The 19,791-nt window shown below is 54.4% G+C and overlaps 7 protein-coding genes across 7 annotated transcripts; 1 reads left to right on the forward strand and 6 right to left on the reverse strand.

The window, feature by feature from the left end:
* Positions 1-1,417: 1,417 nt before the first annotated feature.
* DACRYDRAFT_114728 (uncharacterized protein) lies at positions 1,418-3,240 on the reverse strand (the record flags this gene model as incomplete). Its single annotated transcript, XM_040769865.1, has 4 exons — positions 1,418-2,875; positions 2,923-3,079; positions 3,129-3,145; positions 3,196-3,240. The coding sequence occupies 4 exons, from the start codon at positions 3,238-3,240 to the stop codon at positions 1,418-1,420; spliced, it is 1,677 nt and encodes a 558-aa protein (XP_040631289.1).
* A 297-nt stretch (positions 3,241-3,537) lies between these two features.
* On the reverse strand, positions 3,538-5,447 carry DACRYDRAFT_20941 (acid protease). Its single transcript, XM_040772154.1, has 4 exons — positions 4,601-5,447; positions 4,243-4,549; positions 3,759-4,192; positions 3,538-3,707 (listed from the first exon to the last, which is right to left on the reverse strand). The coding sequence occupies exons 1-4, from the start codon at positions 5,052-5,054 to the stop codon at positions 3,664-3,666; spliced, it is 1,239 nt and encodes a 412-aa protein (XP_040631290.1). The 5' UTR covers positions 5,055-5,447; the 3' UTR covers positions 3,538-3,663.
* A 468-nt stretch (positions 5,448-5,915) lies between these two features.
* On the reverse strand, positions 5,916-7,560 carry DACRYDRAFT_76845 (TPT-domain-containing protein; the record flags this gene model as incomplete). Its single annotated transcript, XM_040776227.1, has 6 exons — positions 5,916-6,259; positions 6,309-6,448; positions 6,501-6,936; positions 6,984-7,072; positions 7,122-7,310; positions 7,361-7,560. 6 exons carry the CDS (start codon positions 7,558-7,560, stop codon positions 5,916-5,918), a joined length of 1,398 nt encoding a protein of 465 aa, XP_040631291.1.
* Positions 7,561-7,758: 198 nt separating this feature from the next.
* On the forward strand, positions 7,759-8,644 carry DACRYDRAFT_99038 (SOH1-domain-containing protein; the record flags this gene model as incomplete). Its single annotated transcript, XM_040777559.1, has 4 exons — positions 7,759-7,997; positions 8,052-8,171; positions 8,227-8,449; positions 8,514-8,644. The coding sequence occupies 3 exons, from the start codon at positions 7,759-7,761 to the stop codon at positions 8,369-8,371; spliced, it is 504 nt and encodes a 167-aa protein (XP_040631292.1). The 3' UTR covers positions 8,372-8,449; positions 8,514-8,644.
* Positions 8,645-8,696: 52 nt separating this feature from the next.
* On the reverse strand, positions 8,697-11,407 carry DACRYDRAFT_105458 (uncharacterized protein; the record flags this gene model as incomplete). The annotated part of the gene is made up of 7 exons (XM_040768090.1): positions 8,697-8,937; positions 9,001-9,613; positions 9,668-9,740; positions 9,800-9,903; positions 9,951-10,425; positions 10,484-10,820; positions 10,878-11,407. 7 exons carry the CDS (start codon positions 11,405-11,407, stop codon positions 8,697-8,699), a joined length of 2,373 nt encoding a protein of 790 aa, XP_040631293.1.
* A 2,284-nt stretch (positions 11,408-13,691) lies between these two features.
* On the reverse strand, positions 13,692-14,777 carry DACRYDRAFT_105460 (uncharacterized protein; the record flags this gene model as incomplete). Its single annotated transcript, XM_040768091.1, has 1 exon — positions 13,692-14,777. The coding sequence occupies one exon, from the start codon at positions 14,775-14,777 to the stop codon at positions 13,692-13,694; it is 1,086 nt and encodes a 361-aa protein (XP_040631294.1).
* Positions 14,778-15,996: 1,219 nt separating this feature from the next.
* On the reverse strand, positions 15,997-19,579 carry DACRYDRAFT_20942 (uncharacterized protein). Its single transcript, XM_040772155.1, has 4 exons — positions 17,412-19,579; positions 17,034-17,362; positions 16,554-16,981; positions 15,997-16,502 (listed from the first exon to the last, which is right to left on the reverse strand). Exons 1-4 carry the CDS (start codon positions 18,949-18,951, stop codon positions 16,214-16,216), a joined length of 2,586 nt encoding a protein of 861 aa, XP_040631295.1. The 5' UTR covers positions 18,952-19,579; the 3' UTR covers positions 15,997-16,213.
* Positions 19,580-19,791: the final 212 nt, after the last annotated feature.

The raw sequence follows: 19,791 nt of genomic DNA on the forward strand, positions 1-19,791 counted from the left end.
CATATGACCAAGGATGAGGTCATATGAGGTCATGCACAGCCATGCACAGCAGGTCACCTGACCATCCAATCCTTCCAGCAGGTTCCAGCACATGCCAAGGTATACCAGCTACTTCCATGTCATAAAGGCTTAGTCATGTCTCTTGACCAACCAATGAGCTGGTGCCCTGACATCTGCCCACAGCCAACCAACAAAATGAACAACTGCGATCATGCCATTGCTCTTGAGAGAGCAGAAGAAGCTCTTATTCATCTGGATGTGCAGGTAAGTGTCTCTTTTTTTTCTCTTGAACATGCTGGCTGAGTCTTATAGCACCAGGCAGACAACATTGCTGAATCCATGGGCATTGTCTTTGTGAGTGGTCCACTCATCAAATGAGCAGCAACACTGTATACCAGACTAGCCCACAACTTGATTATGGGCATCGGAATTCTCCCTGCACTTTTTGTGGGGCTGGTGTTTGACTTCATGCAGTTTGTTCTTGACCACATGAAGAATGGCACCTGTGGGATGTTTGACAGAATGGACTTTTTTGCTTGGTCCTTAATGATTGGAGGTGCATTGCTGTGCATTGCTATAATAATTGTCATAGTAATGTTTCATTAGCTAGCTAGAAGTGCAACTCATATATGACATGTTCAGGAAAATGGGGTGGCATAATGAGAAAAAATAAGTAGAAGCCGGAACATATTGATATTTGGTTACATAATAAAGAGGGAAATGGAAATGCCCTACACACGGGGTCCTGAAGCAGAGGCAGACTGCCGGCCAAGGAGCCTAAATACCTCCGTAAAATTTAAGCGAACTAGGCCCTTCCGGCTTTCCATAGTATACACCATCGATGTTCGAAACCAATAGCCTAGCTGGACTGTATTGTGATCGAAATCATGATCGACACCTCTCTTTAATCATTGCCGGTCGTCGCCGACCTCGCTGAGCTAATTGATTTCTTCAGGTCCTTCTCGCACGAGTAGTATCGTCTCGTCAATTAATTTCCTCACGTCCTCTCGCAGGAGTTAGGCCGTCTCGTCCCGGACGAAGGGGCACATACTGTATGTATGTACCTACAGTACTGACAAAGCCTGAGGCACCCCAGGGACACTGAATGCTCCTCTTGCCATACATCAAATGGTCCAGAGCTCATCGTATTCCCGCATAATACAGAACCAGTCGTACAGTAGATATCTCCGAATGCTCTGATCGGGAGAAGACGGCGCTTAGGAGTAACGAGGATCGCCGAGTTCCATTGGATCGGTTTTGATGTTCCAAGCCAGAGGTATCAGACCCTCCATGAGGAAATGAGGAAATGAGGAACTACTGAGGAAATGAGGGAAAAGTCCAATGTCAATAGTATACAATGCACGCGCCTCTCCTACCTAACAACGTACTCAGACTGAGGGAATCACAGGCTCACAGCTCACAGCTTCCCATCAACCCTACTAACAGTATGCATATGCACCCCCTTGACCCTTCCCAGCGCCGAGCGGCTTGCCATCCTCTCCGGCCGCTCAGGCCTAACGACCGTCATCGAGCTCGTATCATTCGGGTCTCGAGGCTCGCCAATCGTCGTTTCCCTCAACGACCCGCGTGCGGTATCGAGTACGTAGATAGGCGAATCGGGCCTCGTTGGACTGGGACTGTCTGATAGGACTGCGGATGGGGTGGTCTGCTCCCCGCTTGTGAGAGGAGAGAGTAGGCTGGAGAGACGGGATGCTGCTTGCAGGATCGGTTGCGGGCGGGAGAGGGAGGAGTGAACCTGCAGCCGCAGGCCGTGGAGGATACTGCGCATCTCTCCTACTTCTTCGCGGATCGTGAGCGACTCTGTTTGCAGGCGCATCTCGTTCCTCCTGCTTTGGGCTTCGACGTATGAGCTCAGCCGGATAAGCCCGCCGTGCAGCGCTGCGAGGGCGGCGGCGAGACCGCCTGACGAGGGAGAGACGGGAGGGACGGTCGGCGCGGGGGGAGTGTGGAACTGGGAGGATGGGACCATGTTCATCGGGTAGGGAGGAGGAAGGTATGAGGCCGGGTAGGGCATTGTTGGGGATACCGATACCGACTGCGGCTGGGGTTGTAGAGGCAATAGAGCCTGTTGTATTTGGACTGGCGATTGGGGTTGACTAGCGTGCAAGGGAGATGTTGGCATCTCAAGATCGCTCCACAACCGCTCGTACGGCGTGCCCGAACGGGAGAACACGCTGATGCTGTTCCGGTACTCCTCGTGATCCTGCCACACGAGAGGATACGGTTCCGGCCCGCTGACTCTGAACCATGGTCCTAGTGCGCGGCCCACACTCGTCTCCAGCTCCTGCTGCGCTGCCTCTGAATGGGCCACTTTCGTTTCCAGTTCAAACACCCGCCTGCGCAGCTGCTCGTTTTCCAGCTTGAGGTCGTCCATCTTGCGCTCGAAGACGGAGAAGAAACCCTTGAGCTTGTCGTATGCGCAGGAGGCGGTATGCGAGGGCATGTCGCAACGCGGGAGCACGACTGGGCAGCCGAAAGCCGCTTGCGGGCAGGGGATCGTCACGTCTGGGCATAGGGCGAGATGGGCTTGCATATCCGCTGGGACGAGGAGCGTCTCGCATGCAGGGCAGGGTACTTCCGCGCCTCTGCACTCTGTTTGCTGGTGTTGTAGCAATAAGCCGCGTCGCACTTGCTCGTGACACGCGTCACACTCGACCGGAGCGTCGGAACAATGGGACTCGCGGTGATCTGCCATGTCCTTCCGCATGAGAGTGACGTCGCACCCCAGTCCGGTGCATTTTTCGAGCGCGTATTGGCATGAATCGCGTAGGTGCGCGTCCTTCAGACAGCGCTGGGGAGTGGCGAGACACCCATCTCGTGCGTGGGGACAGACGACGAGGAGCTCATCAACCATCTAGAAGACGTTTCAGACGCGTTTGAAGCGGGCGGACGAGTACACACCTGACGAATGATGATTGGTGCTGGAATCAACGACGCGATAGAGGTGGGACAGCGACACATAGGACATTGTGGAGCGATAGAAGTGGCTTCCTTGATGCATAGGAAGCAGAAGGTGTGATGACAATTTGTGGTAGTATACGGGTCAATAAATGGCATTCTAGAGCGTATTTCAGGATATTTTTCGATCAAGGAGTGAGATTACTGACCGACATATTGAGCAGAACTGGAAGATGGTGAGTACCAGTTGTCCATTGTCAGTGTGGATATGCTCACAAGGTTTGGATTGACCTCTTCTGCATACTTGAGCGAGTCTTCCATTATCTGGGCTTGGAATGAAGTTGCTGGTTGAGGGTTATCTCCCATGTCCAAAGAGTTAAGCGGTGAAAAATTAAAGTAAATAAATGATGGGGGCGCCTATCAGTCAGGGTGAGGATGGGTGGAAAAGGCTGAGGCGTGAGCGTGACGTTTTTTTCCCCTTCCGGTGTTCCCCTTTGTGGCAGTGCAACCCTATCCTGCACAGTACTTACCTCATCCCGCAATAGCCCAAATTCCGCGGATGGAATGTTCACGTTTCTCACACGTTCAACCTGACAATATGATGGTATGGGTATACTAGTATTTCATTGCTGCGAATTGACTAAAAGCGGATAAATGCGCGGATAAATGAATGGCTGGGTATCTTCCTTGACTATTTTACATTTGATCATTAATGTTGGTATGCTCTCCCTCCAATCCGGTTATCTATGAGTTGGCCGTCGTCGCGAATCCAACCTGGTTGTTCGTCGCTGATCGCCAAGAGTAAGCAACGATCCGAAGAACGGGCAGAATAAACTCACTGTCATAAACAGAGTAGAACCTCTCAAGGAAAAGGTACCCGTTGATAAAGTCTAGTCCCTGTCCGCTCGGGCTGCCCAAGTCGGACACAACGGAGTAGAACGCGCTCGCGTTACCGCCGTAAAAGGTGTTCAGAGCCTGGTCCAACACCTGATCCTTCGCGGTGAAGGGATATGTCACGCCTCCAATCTGGAAGTTGAGCGTCTGCAGGCTGTTCACCTGACTCGCCGGGATCTCGAGCAACCCCGAGTTCTGGTCGATCGTTGCCCCAGGGATCGCCTGCATGTACTGATCGAACACGTCCGTGGCGAGGAGCACGAGGGTCGTGCCGGTGTCGACGATCCCAGCAGCGGAGAGGAGCTCAGTGGATCCAAGAGAGATCGTCTGGTTGATACCCCAGTACTGGCCCGCCGGCTGGGTCTCGGTGATGGGCACGCTGAACAAGGGTCAGTGGTCCGTCCCCTCCACAAAGTGCAAACTACTCACTAGTTAATAGCACCGGTCGTCTTGGATGTGTCGACGCCTCCGAAGGTCAGCTCGCCATTAATAGCGCCGTTCTCAGTGGTTGGGGCGTAGTAGATCCCAATCACTTCCTGGGCAATCGATCCCTGCGAGAGCAAGTTGTCCGTCACGGTCGGAACGGTGGTCGTCCGGCTGACAGTGTCCTCGGTCAGGTCGGCAGGGCCGATACCGATGATGCCGTCAACGCCTTCGAATCCCTGCGAGCTGGTGGCTACGCCGATCGACTGCTGGTTGATCACGAGTCCATTTCCGAGGCTGACGGTGTCAAGGTCTGCTCAAACGTCAGCGACCTTGCGAAGCTATACTCAGCAGAATCACGCACATTCTTTCCCCTTGAACATGCCAGAGCCGTATGAGACAGTGATACTATCGCCCGTGCTCTTACTAGAGCTGCTCGGCTTGTACTTCGTCGCCGCGCCGACCCAAGTGTTGCTCGAGCCCGTATCGATCAAAAGGTTGAAAGACTGCTTGTTGGTCCCAACCTGCACCTGCATGGTGTACGTATCCAGTGCATTCGCCACGCCGATCGACGTCGAAGTGTTGCTCGCAGTGTTGCTCGCAGTGGTGCCCGCTTGATACCCAGAAATGCCCTTGCCGTACCGGCCGGCAAGGAACTCTGAGGCGCGCCTGCGCTCGAAGTGGCCAAGGGCTTTATGGCCCGACGGCGCCGACTTGGAAATGGGCACTGTGACTAGACCCCGCTTCTCGAGCGGGCCTGCCGACGTCACAGTGACAAGGGCGGCGAAGAGGGTGAGAAGGCGGATTGAGCAGATCATGATGCTGGGTGTGGTGAAGAAAAGATCGCTAAGTTGGGCAGCCTATAAATACGGCAGCCTTGACCGGCCTTGATGCTCTAGCGAGGTCAGCACGATTCAGTTCCGTGCAACTCGAATACAAACCTATGCTTTTCGGTTCATACTGTACACCGATCTGCCAACGTGGTCAAGGGATATGATCCTTGGCAGGGGTATTCTCATCTTGGCCCACAGAATACATGGCCACCTCGACGCGCATAGAAACGCATCCCCGAACAAAGACTTGCAGGGTTCGAGGGCGGTACCGATTAGTTAGCAAAGAGCAAAACCCCCCAACTTCCGGGATTGTGTGTATGGTAACAGATTTGCTGACCCATGAATTACGCTACGCTGGCGTGCATAGACTGCCAGCAGCAGTGTAAATGACTGTCGTTGCAATGTGTTGAGATGCCTCGTTGCGATGCCTCGTTGCGATGCCCTGCCTGTTTTGGCAGTGCGTCCCGGCTGTGTAGTCGCGAAGCGACAAGCACTGCACGTGTTTCACTCATCAGGGGACGGACGATTTCATCGATCATTCAACATTAAGATTTCTGTAATGCCATAAGAGTTACAGCCATCAATCTAATACCCAACGATCGTGGGAGGACATTTCCACATCGAGTAACAGCCTTGGTGGTGTTGACTGAGACGCAGGAGTGATCTCCGTGTGTTCAGCGTACACACCTTGGGAAATGTTTCGTTCGTTTACATGTATGGCGAAACGCAATATTCAGCTACACGTCGCATTAATTTTATATGCCGCCCTGAAAGCTGCATTCACCATTGTAAAATAACATAATCTCGCACAAGATGTAACACCCACGTATGAACTGTACAAACCCTCTAGTCGTTCGGTCTATCGAGTCCGTTTGGTCTTGGCCACCCGTCCATTGATCTTCTCGGTTCATGCTCCGCTTCACTCATGAACATCTCCGCGCCCGACGCTGAAACTCTTGACGTGGAGCGTACACGATACCCGTACTCCTCCCGCGGCACGTCTGGGCCTTCGTCAAGCGTGTCCGTAGTGGGCATCAGCTCATGCCCTTCTTCCCTGTCGTTTTCGGGAAGGAGCACTTGTCCTTCAGGCTCGGGTGAAGTATCTTCCTCGATTGGTAGTCCGTGGGTGTCCAGCTTGACATCCGATTCGAGCGACTTCTTGTACTTGTGCCACGTGAAAAGTGCGATCCCTGGCAAAACATGTCAGCACAAGAGAATGGCATAGAGATGGATACCTACCGATTATGGTTATGCCCACGCCAGTGATATTCACAGGTGTGAGGTGGTCGCCGAAGAGCCAGGTGGAGACGCTGATGGTGGAGACTTCTTTGAAGATGCCCGCAATGGACATAGGTAACACTCCGGCACGCTTGATGATGCTGCAAACCCTCGGATCAGTCGAGGACGAACGAAGCTGCTCGAAAGGCTTACTAGAACTCGCTCAGCACCATCAGGAAGGCGATCAAGCCCGGGAGTACCACAAAGAAGAGTGTCTTGAACACCCTTGTTCCCTGGAAGAACTCACTGGTAAAGACATTCCACAGTCCCTCGACGACAGCGCTGGATATGAGGAGGGTGAGGGCCATGATCGGCGCGAGCCAGTAGAGCGTGCTCGCAGGCGTATCTAGACCCATATCGTGTTTTCTTAATAAGAGCTGGGTGAGACTCCATCGGAGGCCGCCGCACGCCGAGGCGGATAAGACGAGGATGGCTCCGATAAGCACGAAGTGGGTCTCGGTGAATACCATGAGGAGAACGCCAACTGTGATTATGAGAATTACGCCGACAAGGAAGAGGGAGGGCCGTTCGAGGCGGAAGAGGAAAGCAAACAGGAGCACGAAGCCGAGGGAGGAGGACTTGCACATCGCTGTGGAGGCTGTTAGCGGGGAGTGTAACGGGAAAGGGTTGGCGTACTGTAGAAGGAAAGGGTGATGGTCTTCAGACTCAGGTTGGAGAGTCCGATGTCCAGCCCGGTAGTGACCGCACACGGTATTATCTTCGATCTTATTTCCCATGAGTATGCATCGTCATGATAGCAAATAATGCACGCACCCATATTCTCTTCTGCTCGGCCGCCCAGGGGACTTCATCAAGCTCGGAAAGAGGAATCTTACGAGAGCAGCCATGCACCACTGCACGATCATATGTATCGTTGTGACAAACAATGGGAACGGAAATCCAAAATGCTCCGGTGAGAACATCCATTTGTTGTATACCGATAGGATGGTTGCGAAGAGATACCTTTCGGATCATCAGCACCGACCCCAACAACGTGGAGGACACAGACGCACCATCCCAGGATAAAGAACGCATTAATCACAGCGTTCCGAACCCAGAGCCACTTCTTCTGCTCAACAGTCGCCAGTCGTGGTGGGACACCGCGATCATCCCTCTCCCTCCTGTCATCTGTGAACGCCAGCTCAGCCTCGAGCGCCTCGAGCGAGTCTGGTCTCCTGGAACTGGCGGAGCCGTTTGGGTGGTAGTCCTCCATCGGGGCGAGGGTGTAGTCATTTTTTGCCATCAGTATGGCGGCTCTTTTCGGTGGGAGATATATCTGAGATGTACAGAAGGGGCGTCGTCGTTGAGAATATATAACTGATGATGGTCGAGGAGACAATGCCAATGTTCTAAGCTACTCCTAGTCTCGGACCCTGACCTCCTCCTCTCTCCTACTCCCTCAAGGACACCCATGGCCACATCAACCGTTCCTCTCCCCGAGCCAGAGCCAGTCGCACCAGAACAACCAGACCCAGCGAGAGAGGCCAACCGCGCCCGGTTCGAAATCGAACTCGAGTTTGTCCAAGCACTCGCCTCGCCGTTCTACCTCGAGACGCTGGCACAGAGAGGTTACTTCCAGCAGGAAGAGTTTGTCGAGTACCTCAAGTACCTGCGGTACTGGAGGAAGAGAGATTATGCCCGGTTCTTAGCGTACGTTGATCTTCGTGTTGATCATGGACATGGGCATGAACTGATGCGCAATAGATATCCTCAAGCACTGCACCACCTCGAACTCTTGCAGGAAGACTCCTTCCGCAAAGCGCTCTCCAACCACAACGTCATCGTAGCGCTCGACAACCAACAGTATCAACACTGGAGAACATGGTGCGTATCCTTCCATCCTTCACGGCGAAATTCTGACTGACACGACGATGAATAGGCGGAATAACCCTGCCATGCAGCCTTTGCTGAACGTCCCCCCGCACCCGACAACGTTACCCAAGTCTGAGAGCACTCCTTCCAAGCCTCCCACCAGGCCAGCACCAACAGCCAGCACGTCCGACCCACCTCCAACCTCCTCATGAACGCCACCACCTCCCCCTCCTCCTGGCCCCTTCTCGGTGTCAGGATGGGCAAAAGAACAAGGTCCAAGCAAGCAAAGGGTATGTATTATTCACTGGGTCTCAGCACCGTATGCACTAATGTACGTCTCTCGGCTATGTGCAGATGGTATGGTACAGATAATGCATAGGATATCCTAGTGCGGGTGATCGGTCTATTCGGTCGGGGTTGCGATGGGCGAAGGTGGTACTGTAGGGTATGTCAGAGTAAGAGTAGGATAAGAGGATGATGGTATCTCCCCCATGAGGGCAAGCTGTCGAGGCAAGCAACGCCGCCTCAAACCGGGAGTCATAACACCCTCCCAGCTCTCTCCGTCCCCAACCTCCTCTGGCTCTTCCTCGCCGTATACGTCCTCATCCTCCTCCACACCACCTCGCTATCGTTGCCCTCATCCATATACTCCTCCAACCCCTTGCGCCACGTTTCTTCTCGCGTGAGCTCGTCACCTGTCAGATGGGTGTGCGGGGGCTCAACTCGGTGCAGATATCGCGCCATCACCTCGGTATGCTGTGTGCGGTATCGCATGTCCCTACGCAACCCAATAATAATAAACATCTTTTGCCCTTGTCCTGCCCACACAGATCAGACGCACCGTTCATATCGATCCATGAGGATATCGAACACCTCCCTATCCCTAGCCGTATCCTCCCGTCCCAGGAGGACAGTCACATCCGTCCATTCTCCCATTCCAGGGCCCAAGAGCTGCACACGATCCACAACGATCTCATCAGGCAAAACGCCTCTCAACCGACTGCGAATCTTCAGCTTCTCCTCAAGCGTCACCTTGTCTGCCCTGTCGAGCTCCGCAAGCCTGGCAGCATCTCTCTCCCGTTCTTGGCTAACGACCTTCTGATGATGCTCGATCAGCTCTCGGGTCTCGGCCGTGCTAGCCCCTCCCCCTTGGACCATCAGGTCGATACTTGGGGGTAACCGGCCCTCGCGAGCCTCGGCCTCTCGCTCCGCTTGCCGACTGCTGATTTCCTGCCTCTCAAGCGCGCGCTGTTCAGCCAAAGCGTGCTCGTTCGCCCTCAGACGGCGGTACTCTTCCCACATCGCCTCCTTGACCGAGAGGACGGCGGCTAGCTGCCGGGGCCCGTTCGTGTGCTGGATGTTGATTATGTGCTGGGAGTTGAGGGTGGTGTTTGGGAGGAAGGTCTCGTTGGATACGAAGTGGAGGGCGTTGTTGGGTAGGGTGGAGAGGCCCTCTTGGATGGGGGAGATCAGCTTTGGCATGGAGAGGAGGGAAGGGAGAGACGCACCCGTATCGTAGAACGGCATCTTAGCGGTCTTAACACCCCAAGGCTGGGCAGGGAACACCAGCGGCGGGGTCACCTACCAACCAGCACATGAGCCCCCCTCTACGCTACACATCAGAAGAGAAGTAGACGCACCTGTACATCAACAAGATAGGTATTTATAAACAGCTGGATCCCCCCAGTAGGCTCCTGGTTAATCCCCCGACTCTGCCATACAGAGTTGTAAAGTTTCTCAAGCACTGCACGCATCAGCCCACGCATTGCCTCACAAGCAGATGGTACATACAGGAATGGTCATGCTCCTCAGGTAAGCCAAGTAGCTGTTCCCTAGTGAGCGTGTACGCTCCAGTCGCTGCAACCAGCCCTTGCCCAGTGCCAGTGCCCGTGCCCGTGCCGTTACTCGCGACCTGCTTCAAGCTCAAGCTGCCGCTGCTCACAGAGGCAGGACGAGGGATGTCCTGGCTCAAATTTGCGAGGGAAGCGAGGGAGGAGAACGTCGACGGCGGCGTATTGTTATGGATATGGGTGTTGGTGCTGGGGCGCCGTTCCCCGAGCGCGTCCACAGCCCCAGGGAGCGTAGCTGCACCACCGGCGGCGGCGCTGGCCTGCCCCTTCCCATTAGACGGCGAGCCGGCGGCGCTGAGTGAGTCGTGTGGTGAGCCGGGCTTGGTCAGCGTTGGGAAGACGATGTCTTCGTCTACGAACTCGAACGTTCCTCCTGGCTTGAGGACGCGAGTGACGTTCTCGAAAAAGTCAAACCACTGTTTCGTGTTAGTTTCCCCCTAGGGAAGAACGTAAGAAGCAGCAGGGCGGGCACACCTTCGTCTCCGGCACACCGGCACTAACGAACCAACAATGTACATGATCGAACTGTTCTTCCCCAAAGGGGAGTTCCTTCTCCAAGAAATCCGAGGTGACCCAGCTAATCCTCCCCTCGAGCTCTGCCAGCTGCTTCCCAAGCCGAGGATGCACGGGCACCGCGTCCAAGCCAACGAACTTGCACTGGGGCCATTCGCGCGCTGCGGCCAGGATCCAGGAACCGCTGCCGCACCCGATGTCGAGGCAAGACTGGGGCTGCTGGGAGGGAGAGGGAGGGAAGACGTGGGATGACACGCTGCCCTTTACGCGGCGGATCACGTCCGTCGTCAGTATCTGGCTGTGGGGGGTCAGTGAGGACTCCTGCGAAGGTGAGCTGGAGCTGGTAGGGACGTACTGGTCCATCATTTCGTCAGAGAAAGAGACAGGATAAGGGATAGCCCCCAATGCATGTCTCTCACGACCTTTCCACCCAAACCTGGGATCCAACCAGCGCCGGTCCTCTCTCTCCCTCTCCCCTCCCCAAGCACTGTCGACATCACTGTCCTCGCTCTCGTGTCCGAGGGGAAAAGCAGACCGCACGTCGGTGCTCCTCCTGCCGATACTGGAGCCAGCTGCGCTGCCCCCCGAGCGCGCTCTTCCCTGCCCCGGGGGAGAGAGTCCCTGTACAGGCGCCGGGTGCTCCTGATTCAAGCCTGAAGTTGCACCCGGCAGTCCCTCTCTCCCCCCTGCCCAAGGGACACGTAAGATCGTAGTCCGAGGCCTGACCTGCAGCGGCCTCCTTGTTCTGTACACAGAAGGCGCGAGAGCGTCAAGGTCTGCGGAAGTGTCGGGTGGTTTGACCGTGTTGGGAATGACAGGGATTGAGGTGGGCGTTGGAGGTGGGTGTGGACGATGTGGTGTGCTTGGGTGGGAGTGGGATGACATTTGTGTGATGGTGGTCGTGGTTGTTGGTGGATAGAGGGCGCGTGCCGCTGATGGAGTGAGCTATAATTCCATGGAATGGTTGAGGTGTGGTATGATGGTTGTTGTTGTCGCTGTCGCTGTTGTTGTGACTGAATTGATCTGATTGTCTGCTGTGCTGTATTGTGTACGATAGACTGATGAGAATGATAACAAAGTAAAGAGCAGCAATAAAAAGAGAAATATCCGTCTATTTCACTCTTTTTCTCTTTTCTCTTTTCTCTTTTCCCTCTTCTCTTTTCCTTCTGTCCACCGCCTTGTACACCGTTCCACGTGCAACGCCGCCCATTCTTTTTTCTCTCTTCACCGCCCATTTCATTCCCTCCTCCTTCCTCCCCTTCTCACTTGTCACAACTTATCTCCCCATCTCCGAATCACCGAATATATAACATAATCTATTTACGTAACTTCCTCGACAGCACTGCAATATTTTATTCCCTATACAAATGCGGGGGAATCGAATAACCCATTCCACGCACACTGTTCACATCCCGCATGACAACCTGCGTCGTTACTTCTCTCCGGATCATAGCAATCCACCATCTTGCAATTGTATTTCGCTTCCCGAACCTAACTCTAACTCTATCTGTCTAGCTCCTATTCCCCGCACCGAGTGCCATCTTATCCAAACCTTGTCCATGCCGCAGCCCAAGTCTATCGCTCCACAACCTCTGCCCGTCACAAACAGGAGCCTGTCCCGGATAAAAGATTCCCTCCGGTTAACGTCCTGAATGTGCTCCCATATGAAGCGACGTATGCCTGGATTGGACGTGACTTCGTAGGCCTGCTCCAGAGACAGCGCCCCCCCCAGTCTGCGTCCCCCAGTGCATATCTGATAACTGATGGCCCTTAGCACTGGGTCGCACGCATCGTGGACAGCACCATCCACGACAGCGAGGAGGGCCGCGAGGCATATCGCATCGCGCTGAGTAACCGCAGAGACGTCGGGAAAGGGGCGAGTGCGCGCAACATGTGGGACAACGCGTTGCAGATCCAATCTCGACAGGACATCAGCAAAGGGCAGATGGTGTCCCTGATCGGCACCGAGTTCAGCGGGGACGACGAGGGCCTCCGTGCGTTCCTGTACCCCCCTTACCAGACCGTCGTCTGCGATTTGCCGCGTTTGACGGGGTATGAGGACATCAAGATGAACGTGTTCGGACTGGCTCATCCGGGCCACATGCGCGATATGAGTCCTTTACTTGTTTACCGACTGTCCATACAGATCTGCCCCAAAGCATCCGCAGCTTGCACCTTCGGTCCTTAGCACCTAGCAGGCATGTGCCTCGTCTGCCTCTTACTACCACATATGCCTCACAACCCATACTCACACTCACACTCACTTGCACCGTCAGTTTATACTTGAGTTAGGGTAGGTGCAGGGAAATGTCCCATCTGACAATGTGACCGGGCATTATGTCCTCTAATCAGATATAAGGTGTTACTCACTTGAGACAAATATCAATCAGTGGCAACAACATTGTTTATTCCAGACATGTAAGTATAAACTGTGAGCATGATCCCCACCCAGAAGACAGGTAAGAGACATGCCCAGAAAGTAAGAAAACTACTACCGGAGCAGAAAAAGACAATAAGGCCTAAGCATGGCTTGGAAGGCCTGAGCTGAAGAGCTGTAGTGTGAATGGAAGGAGGGGAAGGAAAGTGAAAGAAGCAAGTATCGTTTTTGGTCTTTTAGACCTTGGGAACCCAGTTGAATGGGTTCTTTGCTAGAAATAACCTCAGAAATGAGGTCATGATTGATCAGGGTCTGGTCGACATTGACATCGACATTAACATTGGTGGATATGTATCGGGATGTGGGAGAGCTAGCTGGAGAGTGGTGTTTCTTGGGTTCTTGGGTTCTTGGGTGTTGAGTTTGGAGCTTTTCATTGCAGATATGGAGATGTTTGATAGTTTCGAGTTTGCAGAGTGTGGTACTAGATGGAACCTCAGTGTCAATGATGATGGTGATGGTGACGGTGGAGTTGAGGGGGATGATGAGTTTTCTTCCAGAGGAATGAGGTTGGAACAGCAAGGCCCAGAGAAATCCGGGAAAAATCTTGAAAGCAGTGTAGTTTGTAGTTTGTAGTTTATAGCAAGCAAGTTGGTTCAGGGATTCCAGTTTCTTCAGCAGAGTTTCATAAGCACAGGGTCGTATTCTTGAGCTCAGGCCAGTTGCGGAGCAACGCTCAGGCCCATATGCATCCAGCGCGTGATATATGCATCATGGGCCCGTGTCGTGCGATGCTCAGGCCTTTGCGCGCCTCCTAGCCTCCCTCTTCGGCGTTCCCGGAGCTTTCCCCTGATCCCAGTCCACTGGCCGGTCAAACAGGATACTCGTGGGAATATCGCTCTCCTCGCCGCTACTGACAGTAACTGGCGCGGGGTCGGGCGGTCCTGGCTGGCCCAATGGGTTCCGGCGCCTTAGGAGTCGGGAGGTGATCTGGACTCTCGGAGAAGGGCGCGGGCCAGCAGGGGACGAGCTGCCAGCACTGGTACTGTCTGATCGAAGTCTGGCTTGTGCATGCGCTTGGATCATCCTTGCAATGGGGGTGTCTGGCTTTGGACCTGGAGCAGAGGCCGGTTTGGCGGTGCTGGAGGCATTGCTGGGGTTTGTATAGCTGGGTGGGTCTGCAGATAGGTAGGCACCGGGTTCGGGAACGCCGGTGCGCAGCCATTGGACAGACGGCAGAGTATTTTCCGAGCCTGAGGGCTCTACAGCAGCGGGGCGGATACACCACTCGCTTGGTGTTGACGTCAGTTTCTTGGTGCTATCCGGTGTAGGAGTACTGGAAACGCCGGAAGGAGAAGAGCGTGCCACAGGGTTGATAATGAACGGAGCGGTGGGAGTGACACGGCGCGTAGTAGGTGCATGATACCAACCGCCAGGGCCGTTATGAGATGCCAGATGCCTGCGAGCACGCGGTGACGCCGGTTCGAAATCGTCGTCCGCAATGGCATATTCCGCATCTGAGTCAGACTCATGACCGGTGACGGTCTCGCTGTCCGAATCCGTATCCTCCGAATCTTCCTTTATGACCGGTGGTTCCAACTGAAGCCCGCCCTCGGCGTCGCGCGGACGGACGGGGAGCGTAGTGCGATAGACACGCTCGCGCTTCGGAGAGGACGGACTGGTGGCTGCATCGGTAGACTCGACCATATCCTGCTGCCTGTCTTCGCCCTCGGTGCCATGAATCGTAAGTCCCAGTTCTTCTTTTTCGTGATCCACCAAGAATCTGCCCTCTTCATCGTGGATCGGAGGTAGCGGCACTTCCCATGCTCTGACCGGAAGGGGTGGTGGGGTACTAAGGTCTGGACGGTATGGTTGGGTCATGTGCGGTTCATCACCATTCTGAAGATACTGGCGTAAGCCTTGCGGCAAGGATTGATTAAGCAGATTGAATGCTTGAGATAATTGTTAGCGAGCCGCCGGCTATCATGATAGATACGCACAAGGAAAAGCGCAGTCGTGGAAGAGCGAATATAGATGTGCTTCTTCGACATGGTCATAAAGCTGGAGATTGGTTGAAAATGTCTGGTTGGAACACGTGCCGTATCTGCAAAGATAGAGGTTTTCTTGGAGGTATGACTGTTACGCGGAAAATGTCACTGTCAATGCCACAATGGACAGACATGAATGACGTACAGTGCTCAGACAGCCTGGTATTATGACTGGAAGCTTCTTGGGCCGACAGTGTGCAGCCTTCATGTGCTATATCGTGCTTAGCATTAACTCTTCGCCTAAAAAAGTTGACGACATACATAAGACAGTTTGTCCCAATTCTCAAAGACGCGCCCACACGTATTCAATGTCTTAGACTTTATTTCCTTGCTGGGAGCCATCACCGTCCAGTCACAAACCAAGCCCTCCGGGCGAACGACAGTCTTGAGCATGTTTTCATCCAGCTGTGAGTCATCATACCCAGGCAATTGCCATGAATCCGTTCCGACCACATCGTTTCTCATGACCTTCCGGTGCACGAGAGGCGAAGAAGGTCGCGTGCTTGCAGACATTGACCGCAAACAGCAGTCGGACGTGCCGAAGATGGACGAAGGGGGAAAGGGAAGCGCGTCGACGAAAATCGGTGGAAACAAGGCGAAAAGAGCGAAGGGGGCTGGGACTCCAGCGCAAGCAAGAAGAAAAGAGACCCCGGCGGTTTTAAGAGGAAAATCCGTGCCGCTTCATAAGATAGGCGCGGCATGCCGCATTTTTGCGGCCTGGCGAGCCTATTAGTGCCCGGGTAGAGGGGGAGGGTGCGAATTATTCGGCCCCTGTGAAAGAAGCCACGACTCACATGATGGTTTCAGGGGTTCCGCGGATTTTGATGATGAAGAAACGGAGATGTTTTCTTTTTTGCGTTCTTCATTTTCTCTGCAGACATTGTCAGCAAGTGTAGTGAAAGGGGAATATCAACGATAGGGAGGAGACAAGCTGGAAAGCATCCCTGGATCAGTTCATCGGCAATCTATCAAAGAAGCTCAATTCAGAAGAGGAAGAAAGAAGATAACGTGTCTCAACTGTCCGCGTTCCCATGAACGGGACCATAACCCCTGTGAAACAATATTTGTTACCTGTCTTTGTGCTCATTCATCGTTGGTTCATTAAGTTGGAGTTGGACGGGAAATTCATGCTTATGCCTAGAATAAAATGCGCGTAGCTACATCAGGTCGTAAGGATACTTGCGTAGCGAGTGAAAAGAGGATGCGTTTTCATATTGCTCATTGCAGGACAAGGAAATCATGTTCGGGCCTTACGTTGCAGGCGCGGTGTCAGAGAGTGAGCATCTGCAGATTCTGCAGGCTGAGCATACCCTCACCGGCGTGGTCTAATGCGTTCCTGAGAGCGGCCAGAACCGCGTTCCCGGTCATCTGCAGACTCCATAGACTGACGGCGCGGATGTTGCGGTTCATCCCATGTTGAACGTGGTACGCTAGTGCCTCGTATGTCTTGATGGCGATGTCGTCCATCAACCCGGTCTCCCAGAGTGTCCAGGATCCATCAAACTCAGAAAGATCCTTGACAATATGGCAGCGGATGGGGAGGAGAGTGCGATTTGCACTACATTTGAGATCAGCATCTATGTTCCGGCGGGAGAAATGTGGCACTCACTTAATGAAAGCGACGATAGGTCGGATAAGAGCATTGTTCATGTAACTCAGCTCATTGGTCCACAACGGCACGGAAGCCTTCAAGTCCCGGAACCGGAGATCGATATCAATCTCCACCTTGCGCGGCTTAGTATCACCCGCCAAGTCTTGAGCGATCGCCGCTTCCTCGATCTCCAGGTCGCCCGGTACCTCCAACGCAGGACGGGCGAGTTCCCTCTGACCGGGGATCCGGTCCAGCTGTTCTGCCAGCTCGGCGGTGATGTTGCTGATGATCTGCTGCAAGTCAAGGTCGTCGTCCGGATGCGAGGGGAAGCGGATGTCCAGCACGGCATCAAGTTTCCCAGATTGGATCCAGGACCAGAGACCCACATCAGAGGAGAGCGTCGCTTTGAGATGATCGATGTTCACACCGTCAATCCGCAAACGTGACTGGATCGTATCAGCACGCAAAGCATACCTACACGAGAAGGTGTATGCTCACCAGGCGCTTCCACCCCTCGTCCTTCATCGCTGCATCCCTCGTCCGACTCACACTCTGCGGCTTATGCACGCTAAACAAGCAATTATCAAACTGGCCCACAATGCTCTCAGCAGAGATGAAGTCATAGCACATCCACTGCCGGCGGAATCGGCCAATCTCAGCTTTGTAGATCGAGACGAAGAAGGGGCGGAAACGCTTCGTTTGGTATACCGTGATGAGCGCGTCCTCGATCCGTAGGGACTCGAGCTCGAACGCTCCTGGCGACCCTTTGTGTCTGAAGTCGGCAGGGTTGTATATCCTGTCGGGGTCCCAGTAGACGTCTCTTCGGTCTGTTCATGCATGAGCTCCTGTGCACGAATAATACCAGGGACAACTCACCCATAACACCCCTCACACCCTTGACAACCGCATTCTTGACCAACCCTTTCCCGTCCAACCACCTCCAAAGGCTGAGGGTAACGTCAATCGAGTCAATATCCAGGTTGACAGTCATATAGCTCGCGCGCTCCTCCGTCGTCCCATCCTCGTTGGTCACGGTATATGTCGTCGGTTTCTGGGAGACGTAGACGTTCTTGAACGAGAGGGTAGCGTCTCTCCATCTAGGCACTGTCGCGGACTCGTAGGCGATCTCCCACCCCGTCTCGGCAGTAAGGTAGTCGCTAATCACGCGAGCGACATAATGCTGAAGCCTGAGGCTGTTGAGGGTGAACACGATCGCACCGACAAAGGTCGTCGTGCCCACAAGGAGCCACACAGTTTGGGAAAGGACGAACCAGCCGAGGAAGGTTGTGTATTCTTCTGCCGTGAATCGTCGGAAACTGCGGATGGTGAGCCAGCGGAAGCGGATGGAAAGACGTTGCCAGAACCCGGTGGCGACTTTGAGGATGTCGTCGATGGAGGGAGGGCGGAGGTGGACGGAAGGGAGGGAACGCGCGAGTTGACGGAGGTGGCGAGGGTAAAAGCGGAGATAGGCGGGTTCTTCTTGTGGTGGGGGAGGGGAGGATGGGGTGGGAGGTGACGGAGGTGACGAGGAGTTGGGTGGCGGGAATGACGATGAGTTCGGTGGGGGAGGAGGGGATTGAGGCGGGGGAGCAGTGGAGGAAGGAGATGAAGGAGCATTAGGCGGTGAAGATAGGGGAGTATTTGACGGAGGAAGGGAAGCGCCCAACTGCACAGAAGGCGGGGGAATCGTTGGCTGAGGAGAGTCCACAGTCAGATCAGCTTTTCGTGAAAAATATAAGGGCGGCGGTGGCGATTTCTGTGAAGGAGAAGGTTGCTCAGGTCTTAGCGGTGGTTGTGGTGCTGATTGGTAGTTAGGAGTTGAGGGAGCCCGTTGAGACAGGGAGGACGAGGGCTGTTCATATCGAGGCGCTGAGCTTGAGGAAGGGAATGGAGACGCCTGCGAGGAATACGGCTCCCGTGGTGCCGCCTGTGAGCCAGCGGCAGGGGGGCACTCCCCCGCCCGAGAAAATCTCGGAGGTTGCTGGTCATAATTTGGTGCAGTCGAGGGTGGAGGTTGGAAAGGCGTTGCCACCGGTCGCAATAGTTCTTCCCTAGAAAATGCCGCCCCAGAAAATCGTGGAGCTGGTTGTTCGTATCTTGGTGCATTTGAGGGTGAAGGTTGAAAAGCCGTTGTCCCCGGTCGGGATAGTTCTTCCCCAGAAAATGGGGAGGGCGGGACCGACCCAGAGGGCGAGGACGGCGAAGAGTTAGTCGGATTGGTCGAGGCGGCAGGCAGAGGAAGGCTGCTCGGAGCGGGCGGGACTCGTGTGGGAGGGGATGTAGGGGATGCGGGTGTTGTTGTTGGTAGTGTTGGGGTTGCCGTGGTCGATGATACTGAGGCAGATGCTTGCCCTGCCTGAACGGGCGCCGCACTGTCCGCTTTTGACCGCTCCAACGCCGTCTTCACAGCGGCCATTGCCGACGTCCCAGAAGCTGCGTCTCTCTCCACTCGCTGTCCATCTTCGTTCCCTCCCGTAACCGTCTCTCCTCCCTGAGGCACATCATGCTCACCCATCCTCCCGGCTTTCGGACTGCCAAAGGGTAACGCAGGCCTGACCACTCCCTGTCTGTTGTTCCTTGACCTGAACAGCAAGGGAGAGGTGGAGAACGTCAGCCCAGGACTGGGTCGAACGTTGATTCGACAGGAGCTGGTGGGAGGTCCTCCTGTCTGAAGGAAGAGCGGGGCGGACCTGGACCTGGACCTGGACCTGGTCGGACTAGGTACCCAGGTACTGGCAGCCCGGTTCCACTTCCCAGTCGAAGTACCAAGTCCACCACCGCTATCGCATGCGACCGTGCTCCTACTCCCGCTTATAACCCCGCCATTGTCCCTCCCGATACCAGTCAAAGACCTGTCAATCCTCACGGCCAACCGACCTAGCCGAGCAAGGATCATCACACAAGAGGATGGTGTGCCATCAGCTGTCCAGTGTACGATGAATGCGTGCGGAACCGGAGCTGTTGACGGAGAGCAGTAGTGCTTGTGCTGGTGTTGGTGCTGGTCGTTGGTTGTTTGGCGGATGTTGAGGTGAGGCTGGGTTAACGGATCGGGTGAGTTTGAGTTATGATCGCGCGTCAGGGATTGCCAATACAGTACCATCACATACATTGGACCGAACGTGCGTCCAACACTCAAGAAGCACATCAATGAAATCTACAGTAAATCGAGAATAGAGTGAGTATATGCTGTAAACGTTACTCCGCCATTAGAAACCACGTCGTCTCAAAATATGTTGGATGTGCTCGACTCCAATAA

Source organism: Dacryopinax primogenitus (assembly GCF_000292625.1).
Source record: "Dacryopinax primogenitus strain DJM-731 SS1 chromosome Unknown DACRYscaffold_4, whole genome shotgun sequence".
Lineage (NCBI taxonomy): Eukaryota > Fungi > Basidiomycota > Dacrymycetes > Dacrymycetales > Dacrymycetaceae > Dacryopinax > Dacryopinax primogenitus.